Below are 19,814 nucleotides of genomic sequence, written 5' to 3'. Positions count from 1 at the left end.
GAAGGTAAGATTCTCCTCTGGTACTGAAATGAAATATATTTCAGTTTCCCCAAACTCTGGGTAAAATATCAACCATTGCTGTCTGCTCACCTTAGGTGACCTATGCCAGTTATAAGGTCAGCCAAATTGTTTGTTGACTAAATTTTCTATCCACATGAGGAAAAGTAATTCTTTTTTCTTTCGTACTTCATTAATTATGTAACATTTTTTTCTTTCATACTTCATTAATTGTGTTACATTATTTTTTTCTTTCGTACTTCATTAATTGTGTTACATTTTTTTTTTCTTTCATACTTCATTAATTGTGTTACATTTTTTTTCGTACTTCATTAATTGTGTTACATTTTTTTTTCTTTCGTACTTCATTAATTGTGTTACATTTTTTTTTCTTTCGTACTTCATTAATTGTGTTACATTTTTTTTTCTTTCGTACTTCATTAATTGTGTTACTTTTTTTTTTCTTTCGTACTTCATTAATTGTGTTACTTTTTTTTTTCTTTCGTACTTCATTAATTGTGTTACTTTTTTTTTCTTTCGTACTTCATTAATTGTGTTACTTTTTTTTTTTTCGTACTTCATTAATTGTGTTACATTTTTTTTTCTTCCGTACTTCATTAATTGTGTTACATTTTTTTTTTCTTTCGTACTTCATTAATTGTGTTACATTTTTTTTTTTCTTTCATACTTCATTAATTGTGTTACATTTTTTTTTTCTTTCAGAAAACCAACGTTTTACATCAACTTTTTTTTTATCCAATAATATTGTCAGAATTAAGAACTATTAAAGAATGAAGACCAAAAATTGGACGATTTAAAAAAAAATTCTATACCATTTTTTTTCATGGTGGGGTTATTGTAAAGAAACAACAAATATTTTATTTTAAATATTTATTTTACTAATTTTTTTTTTAAAAATTTACATTACACAGGATGTAAACTGCTTTTTTGTTCATAATTTTTATAAAATTCCAATAAAGAATCTGTAATTCGAGGTTGAACAACTTTGAGCGATTTCTGAAAATGTCTTTGTTGAATTTTATCAATGTTAATGTCTTCTTGCATCGCAAACAAAGCAGCTTCGTGGCAAACAGCGGATATCTGAAAAAGAGAAAAACATTTTTATTCCAATTCATCCCCAGCATTCATCTGCCTTCTTTTTTTTTTTGTCTAAATCGAATCAATTAAATTCAATCTTTCAATGTACTTGAAACTCACCAAGACTAAGCTTATTTCGTTTAATAATTACAAGAAACCATTTCATGGTTTATGATGCACAACCTGAAAGTACTTCTCTCAACTTCCTAGACCCACATGAATTGGAACGAATACATTGAGGTAATTGTCAACGCTGCTGTGAGGAGGGTGGGCTCTCTATACCGTGCTAGAAAGTTACTCACACCCAAGATAATCCTGTATCTCTACAAAGCCACTATTCACCCATGCATGGAATATTGTTGCCACATCTGGGCTGGTGCATCTGCCACTAGTTTCTCACTCCTAAACCATGTTCAAAAGAGTCGCCAACCTAATAGGTCCTGCACTGTCGGCTAAACACCAACCTCTGTCTCATCGCCGAAATGTGCCACCCTCATGCCTGTTTTACAAGTATTTTAGTGGAAAGTGCTCGGATGAACATAAAGAACTAGTACCTTCTCAACATAATTACCCCGACAAACAGCAAAATCCCACCCCTACACAGTAGAGATCCCTAAATGCTGTAAAGACTCCTACTCAAATAGCTTCTTTCCTCATACTGCTAGTCTTTGGAATTCCCTTCCAGGGCCCCTGCTTTCCTGATTGTACTGACATGCAAAAGTTCAAGTATAATGTGAATAGACATCTCGCAGCCCAATCCCTACATAGTATCACTGCCAATCTGGTCTCAAATAGTAACCCCTTATGATTTAGTGCCACTGTGCCTTGTTTAGGGTGAGAAAAAAAACAATAAAAAATTAAATATGCAAGAAATTCAATGGAATTCCTGGTAGGTTGAGAAACGATAACCAATTTGTGGAGTGGAGCAGGTGCAAGTTAGATTGCATGATGATGAATGCATTAAGTTCATGGAACTTCTGCCATTACTAACCAGCAGAGCATAACCATTATTAACCAAGAAAAGAGTCTATCAGTCATGTGAATGCAGTATGATGATTAGGGCTATGACAAGAGAACATTCTTATTGTTTTGACTCTCGAGACACAGTTGATCAATCGAGAACCACATTACTCTATCTAAAAACATATAAGATATCAACGGATATATAATTGAGAATCAAAATAATGAAAATAATATTCTCTCGTCATAGCCCTAGTGATGATGTATGGAAGTGAAATCTGGCCAGTGAGGGTTGAGGATATGCGTTGCATGGGGAGAAATAATAAGGATATATTTGAGAGAAAAAGGGGTCAATAAAGATCTGGCTAGAAACAGGTTAGTTTGAAGTCAATTACTTCAAGATGTCAAACTCATGCTAACATGCATAATGAACCCAATATGCGAATGATGAGATTAAACCATGAATATTGGTGCCTTTTTAATGGACCGTTCCAGAGCTACCAAGATGTGTGTGACACTACAGGCTCTACTCTACGAGAAGAAATTGAAAGCAATGCCTCAATGTGTGATCAAGATGATGTGATTCAAGTCTACAACTAAGCTCCAACCCCTGTCCCACTTTGACAACTAAGCTCCAACCCCTGTCCCACTTTGACAACTAAGCTCCAACCCCTGTCCCACTTTGACAACTAAGCTCCAACCCCTGTCCCACTTTGACAACTAAGCTCCAACCCCTGTCCCACTTTGACAACTAAGCTCCAACCCCTGTCCCACTTTGACAACTAAGCTCCAACCCCTGTCCCACTTTGACAACTAAGCTCCAACCCCTGTCCCACTTTGACAACTAAGCTCCAACCCCTGTCCCACTTTGACAACTAAGCTCCAACCCCTGTCCCACTTTGACAACTAAGCTCCAACCCCTGTCCCACTTTGACAACTAAGCTCCAACCCCTGTCCCACTTTGTCAATTAAGCTCCAACCCCTGTCCCGTCATCGTAATGTTGCATCTCTGTGCTTGTTTTACATATATTTTAATGGAATGTGTTCTGATGAACTCGTTGCACTTGTGCCCCTTCGGCATAAATATCCCCACAAACCCGTTTAGCAATAAAATCTCACCCCTTCACTGTTGAGGTCCTTAAATGCCAGAAAGTTTCTTCCCTCGAACAACTGGACTTTGGAATTCCCTTCCTGTTACCTGCTTCCCTGACTATACTGATATGCAAAAATTAAAATGTAACGTCAACCAACATTATTTTTTCTTTCATAGGCATAGTCCCAAATAGTAGTCCCTTACGTTCAAGTGACGATATGCCTCGTTTGGGGTGAATGTGAGTAAAACAAGATCCTGATGCAAGGTGAAGATTACTACCTCTCACCGCAACCAGAACAAGAGGATACAATCTCAAATTTTCCAAAAACTATAAAAGATTGATCACTAAGAAATTTTCATTGAGGCTACAGATGGTCAATAGGTGAAATGAAATGCCGTAATACCTTGCCACAAAAGTAGAGTTAGACTCAATGTTTGTTTGTAAGGGGAGAGAAAAACCCAGCTCCGAAAAAATGGTATTTTGTATTGGGATAAAATTAATGATTGTTACAATCTAGAATGATTTCTCTTTTACTGACTTGGGACAGAAAAAATGAAGTATAGTATGAGAACTGATACTACACTTTACTCCTAGCGAAAAGCAGAGGATTTTAATGAAAGTTAACAAAAGGAATTTTGGTTATAGTCAGCTAACATACTTCCTAACTTCCAGCGTAACGCTACCGGACAAGACAAATCAGTTCCTTCGCTTTTTTCTCTCACATCGATATTTTCCCTGTGCACATACTCTTTTTTATGTTTTTCTGCGCTTTCTTTTTTTTTTTTTATTAATCATTGAAAAGATTTTTTGGTCCTCTAAAGAATTATTGAAATTAGTTTTATTTTTTTAAAGAATTATTGAAATTAGTTTTATTTTTATTTTTTTAAAGAATTATTGAAAACACTTTTTGTACTTTTTTTATAAGAATTATTGAAAACACTATAAAATCTTTTAAAACTATTTTGGGAATATTATGTATTGGATATGATTTTTTTATGATGTTTTAAATTTTATTATGATTTCAATAATTTTATTTTTATACTTTCATTGACATATATTTATTATATAAATTCTAATAATAAACTTATTTTTAGAATTCAAATAAAAAACTTTAATTTTTATAATTTCATAAACTTTATTTCTTATAAAATTTCAAATAAACTAAAAACTTTTTTTATTTTGTTATTAACAGTGTAAATAAAGACTAATTGTGTTATTTTTATCTTTTTTATAATTTTGTTAATTTTTATTGTATACTTTTCAGCAATGGCCTTTTATTTTATTTCAATAAATCGTTTCACAATAGAAATACTGAAGAACAATAAAAGTAAAGAACTGATTTGCCTTGTCTTCATTTCTGATAGTGCTCCACAGAAAATTAGGAAGTATAGGAAGTATGTTAGCTGATTATAACCGAGATTTTATATAAATATTTTAGTAATATATTTAGATAAGTAGCAAGTGAAAAAATACTGGTAAATCATAATATGCACACCATGTTTATATAATTATTTTTTTACTAAGAGCTCACCATTTATCAAGGCCCAAGGGTTACTTGAGGATAATGAGTGTTGTGTAGACTGGGAATACACTGTGATGATCAGTAGTGGTGGAACTTGAGTAGAATTTGATTATTTAAAAGGATGGCTCAACAAGAACTTATTTACATTAGATTTTAAAACAATCATGTTATAGTCAGCTGGGAAGTAGTCCCACAGTTTTGTGTTCCACAGAAAAAAATTTCTAGGAAAGAAACTTTGCTCATGGAATTTTCGTTTAGGCACAGATAGAAAGTAAAGGAAATAAATGGCAGTTGCTGTAGTTAGATTAGTATTTGTTGTGAATGTTTTGCAGGGGATTGAAGCTCAGTCGAGTACTTGCCATGAAAATAATGATAGAGCAAATATCTCTTCTGTGAGAAAGAGGAAGTAGTGAGGCAAAAAGACATGCAACCCACTAGATTTCGAAGACGGTTTTGTATCGTGTCAAAGCAGGAAAGAGTACTCTGAGCAGCTCCTCCTTATATGTTTTCAACAATTGGTGAAAAGTTTAGGTTTTCAACAATTGGTGAAAAGTTCAAGAGAATCCTCACCTCAGCCCCAGAATATCTTTCTGTCGTCTCAGCCAGATTTTGGATGTCAATATCATCAGCAATTGGCATCTTCTTCAATTTTATATGGAAAATTTCTTCACGGGTCATTCGGTCTGGCAGTGGAACATGCATGATACGATCAATACGACCAGGTCGTAGAAGTGCCTGAAAAAAAAAAAAAAAAATGGTGTGAAAACTCTTCACAAAATAAAACAAGTGAATTAATGTTAAAAATCGGTTTTGTAAAATTTGGTAAATTGAACTTTATGCTTTAAAAAGCTGTGACTAACACCTATTTAAAATTAATTTCACATTAATTTTTACAAATAATTAATTGGAATTCATAGGCATTACAACATACATTTCACAAGTTTGAATCATTGTTGAGTTATCTACCCTTTTTTAGATTGTTTTCAAAATGGCAGACAAGGCAGCCATTCTTCAGTTACTCATAATTGTTTTTTTTAATAAAACTATTTTACCAATGTACATCATTTTTCGAATACAATATTTTTGTTTTGTTATGGGTACAAGCATAATAAAGATTTTTCTTTTTTTTAGTTTTTTAATATATGAGGAATTCTGGACAAGTGTTTTGACCAGACAACATATCAATCAATCTGCGAGCAAGAACAATTGAGTGCAAAAAAAAAAAAAAAAAAAAAAGATCATAATTATAAAATTGCTAAATTTTAAGAAAAACAAAAAAATTGGTCAAGTCTTTCACACAATTGTTATTGCAGCTAACTAAAATGAGATTTAAAAAAATTGAACAAAATTATCGATTTAAAATCTGTAATGTGTTCCACTAAAGCTTACTTTGTCAATCATATCTGGTCTGTTAGTGGCAGCTACGACAGTGACGTCCCGTAGTGACTCGACACCATCCAACTCTGTCAAAAGTTGAGCCAATACTCTATCTTCGACATTGCTGCTTCCCGAAGAACTGGATAGAAAAAAATAATGAAATTAAATAAACATCATTTGAAGATTGGATTTACAAGTTTGCACACATTAACAAATTTAGTTTACAAATTGTACACATTAACAAATTTACTTGCTTTTTATTCATAGATAGTTTAGATCCGTGGTTCCCAACCTATTTTGGGCCATGCCCCACCTAGGCATTTCTAAAATCCTGATGCCTCCCCTTTGTGATATTTAATTTTTGTTATTAAAAATCCCTGTTATTCAATGAAGTAAGCTTAAAAGGCCATTAAGATTCACTATGAAACAATTCACTGTTAATATAATAATAATAATAATAATAATAATAATAGTAGTAGTAATAATAATAATAATAATAATAATAATGAAAAAAATAACTCATTCTCAAATAGCCCTATAGTCTTTGGTATAGTAAGCCCAAGGGTGCACGTCCTGCCCATGCCCCACCAAAATATTGCCGCGCCCCACATTGGGAATGACTGGTTTAGATAAAAGAAAAGAAAAATGGTATAAATTTTATTTCAAGGAAGAAAAAAAAAGATCAAATTGTGATCCTTTTGACCTCTAACTCATATTTTAGGTAAAAAAAATGGTAAAAATTTTAAAAGAGTGTACAGAATAAAAATTGAGTAAAGTTTTAAATTTAGATTATTCCAATTGATTGCACAGGCCATGATAGTCTATCCATTATGCTAGTCTAAAATCATTGCTCAATTTTGACATTAGTCGCAGTTTAAATTGTGTGGTCTCTGTCATTGCTGCAACAGAATGGTTCTCCATCCAAATTACAACTCAAGTTTAAAACAAGGGTTATAATCAACTAACGTGCTTCCTAACTTCTGGTGTGTCTGCTACCGGAAGCAGTGACAAGACAAATTAGTTTTTTTCACTTTTATTGTTCTTCAGTATTTCTATTGTGAAGCAATTTATTGAAATAAAATACAAGAAAACGACATTATTGAAAAGTATACAATCAAAATTAACAAAATTAATCTTTATTTGCGTTTTTAATAACCTAATTAAAAAATAAGTTTTCATTTTATTTGAAATTTTATAAGAAACATGTTTATGAAATTATAAAATGTTATTCTTTTATTTATTTTAAAAATGAAAGTTTTTATTTTAATTTATATAATAAATATATGTTTATGTAAGTAAAAAAATAAAATTATTGAAATCAAAATAGCAAGATTTCAAACATCATAAAAAGAAACGTATCCAATATATAATATTCCCAAAATAGTTTTAAAAGATTTTAAAAGTGTTTTCAATAATTCTCTAAAAAAAAAAAAAATAATTTCAATAATTCTTAATTAAAATAAGATTGAAAAATGTTTTCAATGATTATTAAAAAAAAAAAAAAAAAAAAAAAAAAGGAATGATCGGAAAAACGTAATAAAAAAAGAGTACATGCACAGGGGAGATATAGGCGTAGAAAAAAAGCAAAAGAACTAATTTGCCTCGTTACCACTTCTGGTAGCACTACGCCAAAAGTTAGGAAGTACGTTAGCTGACTATGAAACAAGTAACAAAGTTGTAATTTTGAGGGTTCTTACAATGATACTCGCTTTCTTCTACTGAACAACAACCTTGAATATATTATTTAATTGGAATTCATTATTGAGATAAGTATTTATTAATTTATTTATTGCGGACTATTTTCCTCATCTTTTTTACTTGTTGTTTCACAATGTTTTGGCCAACTATTCCTTTGGCCTTCGTCAGGTGGTAACCGCGACAGGATAGGAACTCCAATCTCCTAATTGCATTCTCAGCAATTACTGCCTTCCGTAGTTATTGTCGTCTCACCACGTTTTGGCCAAGTAAGCCTCTGACCGGCTTTGGGTAGGATTGAAACTGCTATCTTCAGACAATTCACACATGGAACCGTAGAGATTCAACGTCTCTATCCACTGCGCCACGGGCCCTGACGGGCAATCAAGGTTGAATTTTTTGGTCTTATAAATCCACGTTTATTTATTATCTGATCTTCCATGGTTGGGTCCATACCGAATGGTATACATATTAATTAATTGTTTAATATTTTACTTATTTGATAGTAAGGCTATTAGTCATGTACCACTGTTTGGTGAATTTGCAACTTGAAGACAAGGCAGACATTGTTGGTCACAGAAAGTTCTTAGAGATTTAATTTTATTCTTCATCCTTCATACCCAATGTATGAAAATATTTTTGAACTTCCTATCGTTCAATTAAGATCATATATTTTTAGGATACAATAAAAATTTCTTTGAGTTTCAACTGTTAAAATTCTAATTATGTAATTATCGTCAAAATCAATGTGGGAAACAGATTCATCAATCCTTGCAGATTATCTGGATAGTTGTGTAAACATGCACTAGACAGTTATATGTTTACATCTGTTGCATGTTTTTACATCTGTTGCATGTTTACATTTGTTGCATGTTTTTTTGTTTGTTTTTTTTTACACAGTGATCACCACTTATCAAGGCCCGGAAGCCACTCAGGGATAAGGGTTATTGCAAGTACATTACGTTAGTGTGGAGATTTGATGAAGTGTTTACTTAAGGGGGCGGTTCATTAGGAATTTGTTAACGTTGGACTTGAACACATCCAAGTTGTAGTCCGGTGGGAAGCAGGCAGATGGAACAGAGTTCCACAGGCGTGCAGTTCTAAGAAAGAAGCTTTGTTCATGGAATCCGCGTTTTGATTTAGGCACAGATATAGAGTTTTACATCTGTTGCATGTTTTTACATCTGTTGCATTTTTACATTTGTTGCATTTTTACATTTGTTGCATTTTTACATCTGTTGCATGTTTATATACATCTGTTGCATGTTTACATTCATTGCATGTTTTTACATCTGTTCCATGTTTATATACATCTGTTGCATGTTTACATTTGTTGCATGTTTTCAATGGATACAAATAATAGGCTTGTTGTAATTGAAAAATATTTAACTAAGAGAATGGGGAACTACCTCTTTTTTCCGTTTCAGGCAGAGTTACATTCTCCCTTTTACTTTTGCTATATGAATTCTTGTGTGGAGATGCGAGAATCAAACAAGACAGATGCTGGCAGGTGGCAATAGAAGGATGACTCTGAATCCTGGTAAATGACAATAGAGATATGTTACTCTAGTCCATGGTAGATATGACAATAGAGATATGTTACTCTAGTCCATGGTAGATATGACACACGAACTCAAGTAATATCAGACTAAGACTGATAAATGCAATTTGTGTTATTTCCTTGTAAATAAAATCTCAACATCAAGTCATTTCCTCATTTCGTCCACTACTTTTTGTCATTCATGTGCTACACACATACATGCAAATATTTGTCTTCAGCATAATATTCTGCAAAGCATTAATAGTTATAATATGTCAACACCTCCATTCAGTACATTAACAATGTTATAGAGGATAACCATAAATTGTGATTGTCAGTTCATTGTTTATTTTAGTTTTAGCAAAGAGGTGTTTTTGTCCTCCCACATACAGCACCTGGTATTCCGAAATGGTCACCCATCTTGTACTAACCATTTTGGATGGTGCCTAACTTAAGTGATCTAATCAAAACCAGTATGCTAGTGTGATTATGCTGTATATAAGATTTACCTCCTAATGAAAAATTTCAACCTCAATTTAATTTTAACATTACGAAGAAATTTCAGACTATACCACCTAATAATACTGTCAATGTTTTTGATATTTAAAGGGAAATAACTCTTGTACACTACAGTTATTTCCCTTGTCAAGAAACATTTGGAAATCTGTCCATGTTTGGTTTGGATAGTTTGGTTTGGTTTGGTTTCACGGTCTATCAACCCTTGTAGAAGTTTTTTTTTATGTCTTCAGATATTTATTCAAAGTGTTTGGGTTGGTTGTTTTGTTTTACGGCATGTGAACCTTTTTTGGGTTATTAATGCCGAATGCGGACATTTTGAAAAAAGTTTCTATGCTTCAAGTTGTTTATATCTTTAAATATTCATTTTTTTTTTTTTTTTTTTTACATTTTCACCCCAAACAAGGAACATTGCCACTTTGTTGTAGGGGGCTACTATCAGAGGCATAAGCATCAGGGGTACTATGTAGGAAGTTGGGCAGCAAGATGTCGGTCCATGTTGCACTTGAACTTCTGCATGTCAGTACAGTCGGGGAAGCAGGGACCCGGAAGGGAATTCCAAAGTCTAGCTGTTCTGGGGAAGAAACTACTAGAGTAAAAGGCTCTCTTGCATCTAGAGATCTCTATTGTGAAGGGGTGGGATTTAGCTGCTTGTTAGATTTGTCGGGGGTATTTACGTCGAGGGGGCACAAGTGCTTGCAGTTCGTCAGAGCGTTCACCGTTAAAGTACTTGTAGAACAGGCAGAGGGATGCAACATTTCGTCGATAGCACAGAGGCTGAAGTTTAGCTGACAGTTCAGGACCTACCATGGTTTTTGGTTTGGTTGGTTTAAGGTATATCAACCTTTTTGGGGTTATTTAATGGCCCATCTGGTAAATTTGGCTTGTTGTTTTTGATTTTGGCTTTGCAAAAACACAATGTCACTAATGTTTGGTGAATTTTAGGTCAAGAAGCCAGTGTCTTCAGAGAGCCTGATCTGGTTGCACCAGAGTGATCTAATGAAAATCAGTGTATCAATGTGATTATAGAAAATGAAACTCTTCATTGAAAATTCCATTTTCTACTGTATGTGGATATTTCAGATTTGAAGTTTATTTTTTACATGCCAATAAATAATACTAATAATACTTTCAACAGTTTTATATTTAAAGGAAAATAACTCTCGTACACTAAAGTTATTTCTCTTGCCAAAATCATTTGGAAGCATGGGTTATCTATCCTTGGATCTGAAAAAGATTAAAACAAAAATACTTAGCAAACGTCTGCATTTTAATAGTAATTCTCTCAGTTGTAAATTGTTTGATAAATCATTCATTATTGTTGATCTGCAGAGAATCATTTTCATCCATTTTATTTCTACATATTTGTATCTCACTACTGCGAAACAACTACACAACATAGCCATATCTAAATATTGCTTCAACTGAAGATAACTTGAAAAAATATTTTATACACGGGTCTCTTTTATTCTCATTCCGCTTTTATTCTCAGTCTTCTTTTTATGTGGCTTCTGTTTCTTTTCATTGTTGTCATTTTATCTAGTGGTTACTTTTCATGCAGGAAAGACACAAGGAGACGTTTGCTGAGTTTTCTTCAAGATTTTATTTTCAAGAGAATTGACTCAGGAGAGAGAGAGAGAAAAAAAAAACGAATGTTCTCTTAACTAATTATTTTGTTCATTAGTTAACTTATAAACTGAAATGAGTGACATGCAAACATCAATATTGAAGTAACATTTCGTGCTTAACAATTATGAAAGTTTCTTACAGCATTACAGGCAATGTGTCTTTTATCTGCATCCACAGAAAGACTGATTTGAAAATCTTTGCTTTCTTTCAACTCAAAAAATGTGACATCATTCGTCGTGTCAACTCATACCTTTCGTTTGTCGATGCTGTTTGTGCTTTGATCTTACATGTCACCCATCTTTGATTTAGCCCTGGGAATGATTCTGTTTTGCAGATTTGAATTATCATGACATGCACTAAATGTGACTCTTGTCAAAATCTGCATTAGTTAACTTAATTGCTATTAGGGTCCCTGATATGTAAGAGTCATTACAATCTATTTGTATCTCACCTGCCTCTCTCCACAGCCAAAGCATCAATTTCATCAAAGAAAACCACAGAGGGCGCAGCTGCCCTTGCCTTTCGGAAAACTTCACGGACAGCCTTCTCGCTTTCACCAACCCATTTGTTGAATAATTCCGGACCCTGAATAAATATAAAGACAAAATTCAACCAATATTAAAAGAAATGTAATTTAGAAAGTTTTTATTTGAATAAATGCTGAGCACTCAAATCAAATACAATCTACTAATTTTTTTTTTTTTTGTCAGATCATTTTTTAATAGAAATTGCTCCAGACAAGACATGAAGTCACATAGCTGTAAGGAGCCAACGAGAATGAAAGATGATTTTTTGCAATGAAAGGAGATGCCTATTGACTTTAGTCTTGAAAAGACTAAGGTCAATAGGTAAGAGAAAAATAAACAGCAGGAAGAGAATTCTACAAGTCTGCAGTTCTTGGAAAGAAGCTACTGGAATTGGAAGTTATATTACGAGGTATAACGAGGTATTGATGTAGTGAATTGATGTAGAACACAAGTCAAATGAGCTGGAACAAAGAAGCAGATAATAGATTAGACAATTCTGAAGAACACATGACATAATAGTATTTATAGAAAAGACTGAGACTAGCAGTGAGCGAGGTTGCAAAGATGAAAAAAGATTGGACCAATCAAATTACAGATACGTTTCTGCACCTCATCACAAACCCTCAAATAAGATGGAAATTCACCAGTCTAAACATCACATCAGTACTCCATACATTACATTACAGCAATATGCCATACATGGTCTGATAGTAGATTTGTAGAGATAGACAATAGACTCAGGTGTGAGAAAGTGTTTGGAGCAACAAAGAAAACCGATTTTACAAGAAGCAGAAAAAGCAATGAATCTAACGTACGAGGGGTGTGCAATAAGTAATGCCCCTGACCCACTTCCCATAGCAGTAGAGCAACGAAACTTGGCACAGTTATTAGTCTTAGGAACCACCCAGAGTTATGCATTTCTCGCATCATTTGATGCAGCTCTGGAGACCGTTTTTGTAGAACACCCCAGGTTGGTCCTCCAACCATGACGTGACTTCAGAAATCAAGGCTGCATCATCTGGGAAACGCTTTCCTTTCAAAAACAACTTCATGGCTGGGAAGAGGTGAAAGTCAGAGGGTGCAAGGTCATGGACTCCAAGAAAGATTTGATGAGAAAGAAAGACCAAGAAGTTTTAAATTGATTAAAATTTTGTAAAATTGTGAAAAAAAATGATGTATGGCCTTGATTATGTATCAATCTTTTATATTGATTCATTCATCATGTTTTTTTTTGTTTTTTTTGGCAGGCTGGTGACACAATTTTGATACATGCCGTCAAGGGTGGCCATTCGGATGTCATCAAAATCTTACTTTCCAAACATGCTGATGTCGATGTAGCAGGAGCAGTAAGTTTGGAATGTTTTTTCATAAAATAAAAAGTTTTACCATTATAAAAAAAAATTCTTTGATAATTTTATCATTTTAATAAAGTAAAAAAAAAATATTTTAGTGTTTGTTTAAAAATATGTCAATGTTTTACGATTCTTTTTTATTTTTATTTTGCCGTTTTAGCGTTTATTGTTTCAAATCTCTGTTAAATAAAATTTTAAACGATGACACAATCCATAACTACGCTCTCCCTGAAAAATCAAAAATGCAAAAAACAAAACAATACGCCATACATGGTCTGATAGTAAATTTGTAGAGATAGAGAATATGCTCAGGTGTGAGTAAATGTTTAGAGCAACAAAGAAAACCACTTTTTACAAGAAGCAGAAAAAGCAATGAATCTAACGTATAGACTCCAAGAATGATTTGATGAGAAGGAAAGACCAAGAAGTTTTAGATTGATTAAAATTTTGTAAAATTGTGAAAAAAAATGATGTATGGCCTTGATTATGTATCAATCTTTTATATTGATTCATTCATCATGTGTTTTTTTTTGTTTTTTTTGGCAGGCTGGTGACAGAATACACCATACAATAGATTTGTAGAGATAGAAAACAGCCTCATGTGTTAGTAATTGTTTAGAGCGATAAAAAGAACCGACTTTACAAGAATCAGAAAGAGCAAAGGATCAAATGTAGAAAAGATTTGATGAGAACAAAAGACCAAGAAGTTTCCGAGTCAATTTTTCAAGAACAGAGCCATCCATTAGAATCTCAGAACGAAAAGGGACACACCTACAATTGAAAAACATGGGCTGAATCTCAACTGGATTAAACGAAAGAATTTGCAATGTGATGCATCGTATGATGTCACATTTTTGAGAAATGTTTGTGGCCATCATTGATCACCCCAAACTCAGTGTATTTACCAAATATATTTGATGATAGGTTTCTGTTTTGGTTTGGGGTCTATTTAATACTGAAACAACACTCTTTAAAAATGAATTACAGTAAACAATTAGTTGAATACAAGTTGCTATTTTAGAATGGGTAAGTACAATATTTTTAAAAGAGTTAAATTATAATAAATTATTTCCTAAGAAAGTGAATTAAGAAAATGGCTGCTTTTATTTTCATCACTGATGGGACAATTCCAATATTTTACTCCAACTCCAATATTTTACCCCCAACACTAATTCTTTTATAACCTCTAAATATTTAGTTATGGAGTTTATTTTTTTTTTTTTGGCAGATCTGAAGAATCGCCCCCCACTCTATTTTTTTTATTTTTATCTTTCCAATTTTTTTCTGCAGATTTTTGTCAAATAGACACTAGTCGACCAGACTATCCAAAAGAATGAAAAAAAAGTCAATATTTAAATATTTGTACGGGTGCTCAGTTTCTAATGCAACGTTTTTGTAAATCAATCATCCATTTTAGAACCACTTGACGGTTTTAGGCCAAATTTCTAAACATACCTGATTATAACCCAAACAAAGAAAAAAGTTCAATAATTTTTAGCATCACATACTAGGCACAAATTTTTTTGATTCCATGAGATTTTCCAAAAAGTTCTGATTTTCTGCTTCCTGATTTCAATTAATCGTACCAATACTACTTTATATATTAGATTTAGACTGAAAATTTTAAAAAGGCAGATATGTAAAACCACACATTCCCCCACTTGATAACATCACTAACTCCAATGATGTTTCTATCATCTTCTCTTCTTGCCGTGTCGTCATCTTTCATCTTGGCAGGTTCACGAGTATATAAAAAAAAATACACATTCTGGAAATATCAGTTGTGTGCGTATGACACCATCAACCCTCTACATGCTAACGTCCACATCTACGTTCTGCCAAGGCTGTGTTCGTTAGTTGATGTCACCTCTCTCTATCTGGTCCAAGCCACAGCCTGTGTTCGACTGTACCCAACTTGCAACTGTCTTCAACCGTCACAAACCCAAAACTGTCCATAAACTGTCCATAATGGTTGTAAAAACTTTTACAAAATTCATGGCCACACCTAAAACTAAATATATAATGCATCTAAAACATTTACAATACATTGAATACATTTAAAATACAACACATTGAATACATTTAAAATACAACACATTGAATACATTTAAAATATAACACATTGAATACATTTAAAATACAACACATTGAATACATTTAAAATATAACACATTGAATACATTTAAAATATAAATACATTGAATACATTTAAAATATAACACATTGAATACATTTAAAATACAACACATTGAATACATTTAAAATACAACACATTGAATACATTTAAAATATAAATACACCTAAAACTAAATATATAATGCATACAACACATTGAATACATTTAAAATATAACACATTGAATACATTTAAAATACAACACATTGAATACATTTAAAATATAATACATTTAATACATTTAAAATACAACACATTGAATACATTTAAAATATAAATACACCTAAAACTGCTCGTAAACTAAATATATCTACGTTTATGTCCAGTGTTTTGATCGCCACACTTTGACAATTCCATGTCAGCTTTCTTTTGTGTACCTTGGTGAACAACTTTCTCTCCATAAAACTTGTTTCCTATTTTTAGTTATTCCCTAAAACTCAAGGGGGGGGGGCATGTCAATAGTATCCTAGACGAACGATGAACAACTTGAAATCAAAACCTGTTTTTCTTTTTTCATCGTTTACCACAAAGCTACTTTGTTAGCAAATGGTCATCCTGTCTCAATGTGTAATTCCACTATGCTTCAAAAAAAAAATTGAAGCCATAAAACTCACCTTAATTGCAATGAAGTTGAGTCCACTTTCAGTTGCCAACGCCTTAGCAATCATCGTCTTTGAACATCCAGGAGGTCCATAAAGTAAAATCCCTTTCGGAGGTTGGACACCCATTCGGATAAAAACCTCCGGGTGTTTTAACGGCCATTCTATTGCTTGTTTCAGCTTTTGTTTTACTTCCACTTGACCTCCGATATCACACCAGTGGACCTGAAAACATAAAACACGCTTACAAAATCGTATTCATCAGCTTTTCTTCCTAACTAGCATAATTTTATACACTTCTTGAGTTGGGCCTCAAAGTGCATCCAGTATTGACAACTCAAACTTGAAATTTTGGGATTAGGGTTAGAGTAACACCTTAGTTACCATTATAGTGCTTGTACATTATATTAGGTTGGCGCAAAAATAATGTTGTTTTTTGACGTTCAACTTCAAAAGATCATAACTTCTTTTGATGTCTTAGGCAAACCTAAGACAACGTCTGTAGCTTTCTATTTCTCTGGCACATATCCTATCAATTTCTTGTTAGCTATGTCATTTCTTTACCTTAAATATGTTGGTGTCACACACCCTTTGACATATTGTAATAGCCACTGAATTCATTTGAAAAAAATTGTCATGAAAATTATTTTTACACCTAAGGGTATAATCTATCCTTCAACAACTCATGATCGTGTTTTAAATGACCCTTGACATGGCATTTTTAATGACTCTGCAACAATGCAATTATTTCCAAGTGAGATTTAAAAAAAAAAAATTGAAAACATTTTAAAGAAATGTTCACAGCTTAGGAAGCATCACGCATGCGTATGAATATTTTTAAAAGAAATTGAAATTAAACGATGATGAAATTTTAAAAAGAAAAATATTTTATTTTTTTCTTTACTCATTAGGAATCATACAGGCGATCGTCAGAGATTACTTGCTGTTGGATCTAAAGTGGAGTTGGAAGCATGCTGCCAGGTTAGAGGTTAGCCTTTTTCATTGCTGTGCAAACAATCTCATGGTTGTTGGATAGAGAGGGTTGTAAATTGACCATTATTTACTAAACTGTTATAAATTTTTCAGAAATCATGAGTTCCTAGTTTCTTTTGGCTGTGATTATTATATAAAGAATATATTTATAAAGAAATGTTTATGAAGAAATGTTTATGAAGAAATGTTTATGAAGAAATGTTTATGAAGAAATGTTTATGAAGAAATGTTTATAAAGAAACGTTTATAAAGAAACGTTTGTAAAGAAACGTTTGTAAAGAAACGTTTGTAAAGAAACGTTTATAAAGAAACGTTTATAAAGAAATGTTTATAAAGAAATGTTTTTAAAGAAATGTTTATAAAGAAATGTTTATAAAGAAATGTTTATCTTATGAAGTATCATACATGTATGAATATTTAGAAAAGAAATTGAAACCAAAAATGATGCAATTTTAAAATGAATAAAATCATTACTTTATTTTATTTTTATATGCTGAAACAGTACTTGTTCAGAATTTGAACTGTCCGCTTGGCTTTGCTTGGAACATGATGTCATACGCTCAGGTTTGACTGTAATCTGACTTAAGACACCAATCAGCCAATCAATGCATGGCAAAGGATCAAACGATCTTTGGGGAAAATATTGGAAGAAAAAGAAATGAATAAATTAAGTAAACAAAACATCCTCAAGCGGCTGTGCCTTACAACTTTATACAAGATGAATATCTCCACCTTTGATCAATAGTTGCAGGCCCCGGAAGATGTCATTTCATATTGCCAAGCAACCATATTTTTTTGAAATCATTACTATATATTTTTTTAAATCATTACTATATATATATTTTTTAAATCATTACTATATATATATTTTTTAAATCATTACTATATATATATTTTTTTAAATCATTACTATATATATTTTTTTTAAATCATTACTATATATATTTTTTGAAATCATTACTATATATTTTTTTTGAAATCATTACTATATATATTTTTTGAAATCATTACTATATATATTTTTTGAAATCATTACTATATATATTTTTTGAAATCATTACTATATATATTTTTTGAAATCATTACTATATATATTTTTTGAAATCATTACTATATATATTTTTTGAAATCATTACTATATATATTTTTTGAAATCATTACTATATATATTTTTTGAAATCATTACTATATATTTTTTTAAATCATTACTATTTATTTTTTTAAATCATTTCTATATATATATATATATATTTTTTAAATCATTACTATATACATATTTTTAAATCATTACTATATACATATTTTTAAATCATTACTATATATATTTTGAAATCATTACTATATATATTTTGAAATCATTACTATATATTTTTTGAAATCATTACTATATATTTTTTGAAATCATTACTATATATTTTTTGAAATCATTACTATATATTTTTTGAAATCCTTACTATATATTTTTTGAAATCCTTACTATATATATTTTGAAATCCTTACTATATATCTTTTTAAATCATTACTATATATCTTTTTAAATCATTACTATATATTTTTTTAAATCATTACTATATATTTTTTTAAATCATTACTATATATTTTTTTAAATCATTACTATATATTTTTTTAAATCATTACTATATATTTTTTTAAATCATTACTATATATATATTTTGAAATCATTATTATATATATATATTTTGAAATCATTATTATATATATTTTGAAACCATTACTATATATATTTTTTGAAACCATTACTATATATATTTTTTGAAATCATTACTATATATTTTTTGAAATCATTACTATATATTTTTTGAAATCATTACTATATATTTTTAGAAATCATTACTATATATTTTTAGAAATCATTACTATATATTTTTAGAAATCATTACTATATATTTTTAGAAATCATTACTATATATTTTTAGAAATCATTACTATATATTTTTAGAAATCATTACTATATATTTTTAGAAATCATTACTATATATTTTTAGAAATCATTACTATATAATAGATACAATATAATATTTAATAGAGGATTGGCTTTATAATAATTAATATGAAATCTGCATCAATTCAAATATATTTAAGCATATTTTATGATCAGGAAAGACCAGGTGCCTCACGCTAGTAAAAATCAAAATTAAAATGTTAAATGATTTTATTCATGTTAAAATTGTAATATTGCTTGGTTTCAATTTCTATAAAAAATATTGAAAATATTTGGGATTAAAACGGGGATTATGTGAAGTTTACTGAAAATTTTAACTTAAAAAAAGAACGCAGTTGTTGATTTTGATGATATTTGAACTTTGAATTTTACATAAATTTCAATTGGAAAAAATTTTTTTAGTAACAAAACTATATTTTTATGAAATTTTTTATGAAATTATTATGTAAATATGATAATTTATGCTGAAATTATAAAAAAATAACTTAAAAAATATTAAAAATAAAATATGAGTCCTGTATATGATCTTAGAAAAGACACGTAATTGTCAGAGCCTATGTGTGGAATGTTGAGTTGCCCTTTAGTTATCATTGCTCTCAGGTTCACTTGGTTCAAGAGTGGTAATACTTGTTAAAGCATATGCTGCTACCAGATCAGGCTGTCTGAAGATACTAGCTTCCTAACCAAAAATGCATCAAACATTGAGGTTATTGTTTTTTCCTTTCTCTTTGAAAAACTCAATCATTTTCTGCAAAAACAAAAGCTATAATTTTCTGC

At 31.1% G+C, this 19,814-nt stretch overlaps 1 protein-coding gene across 1 annotated transcript in view; it reads right to left on the bottom strand.

Moving 5' to 3' along the window:
- Positions 1 to 873: 873 nt before the first annotated feature.
- The window catches only part of LOC145259131 (ATPase family gene 2 protein homolog A-like), a 49,655-nt gene continuing 30,714 nt past the window's right edge, over positions 874 to 19,814 (bottom strand). Inside the window, exons 11-15 of the mRNA XM_080116811.1 lie at positions 16,097 to 16,306; positions 11,880 to 12,013; positions 6,061 to 6,187; positions 5,242 to 5,406; positions 874 to 1,098 (exon numbers count right to left, since the gene is read on the bottom strand). Of these exons, the coding sequence (XP_079972937.1) occupies positions 922 to 1,098; positions 5,242 to 5,406; positions 6,061 to 6,187; positions 11,880 to 12,013; positions 16,097 to 16,306 (813 nt within the window). The 3' untranslated portion in view covers positions 874 to 921. The remainder of the gene's footprint in view (positions 1,099 to 5,241; positions 5,407 to 6,060; positions 6,188 to 11,879; positions 12,014 to 16,096; positions 16,307 to 19,814) is intronic.

This window comes from Euprymna scolopes, chromosome 34, assembly GCF_053919585.1.
Source record: "Euprymna scolopes isolate OS-2025 chromosome 34, ASM5391958v1, whole genome shotgun sequence".
Lineage (NCBI taxonomy): Eukaryota > Metazoa > Mollusca > Cephalopoda > Sepiida > Sepiolidae > Euprymna > Euprymna scolopes.
Note: the sequence above shows the minus strand (reverse complement) of the source record. Positions and strands in the feature narration are given on the sequence as shown.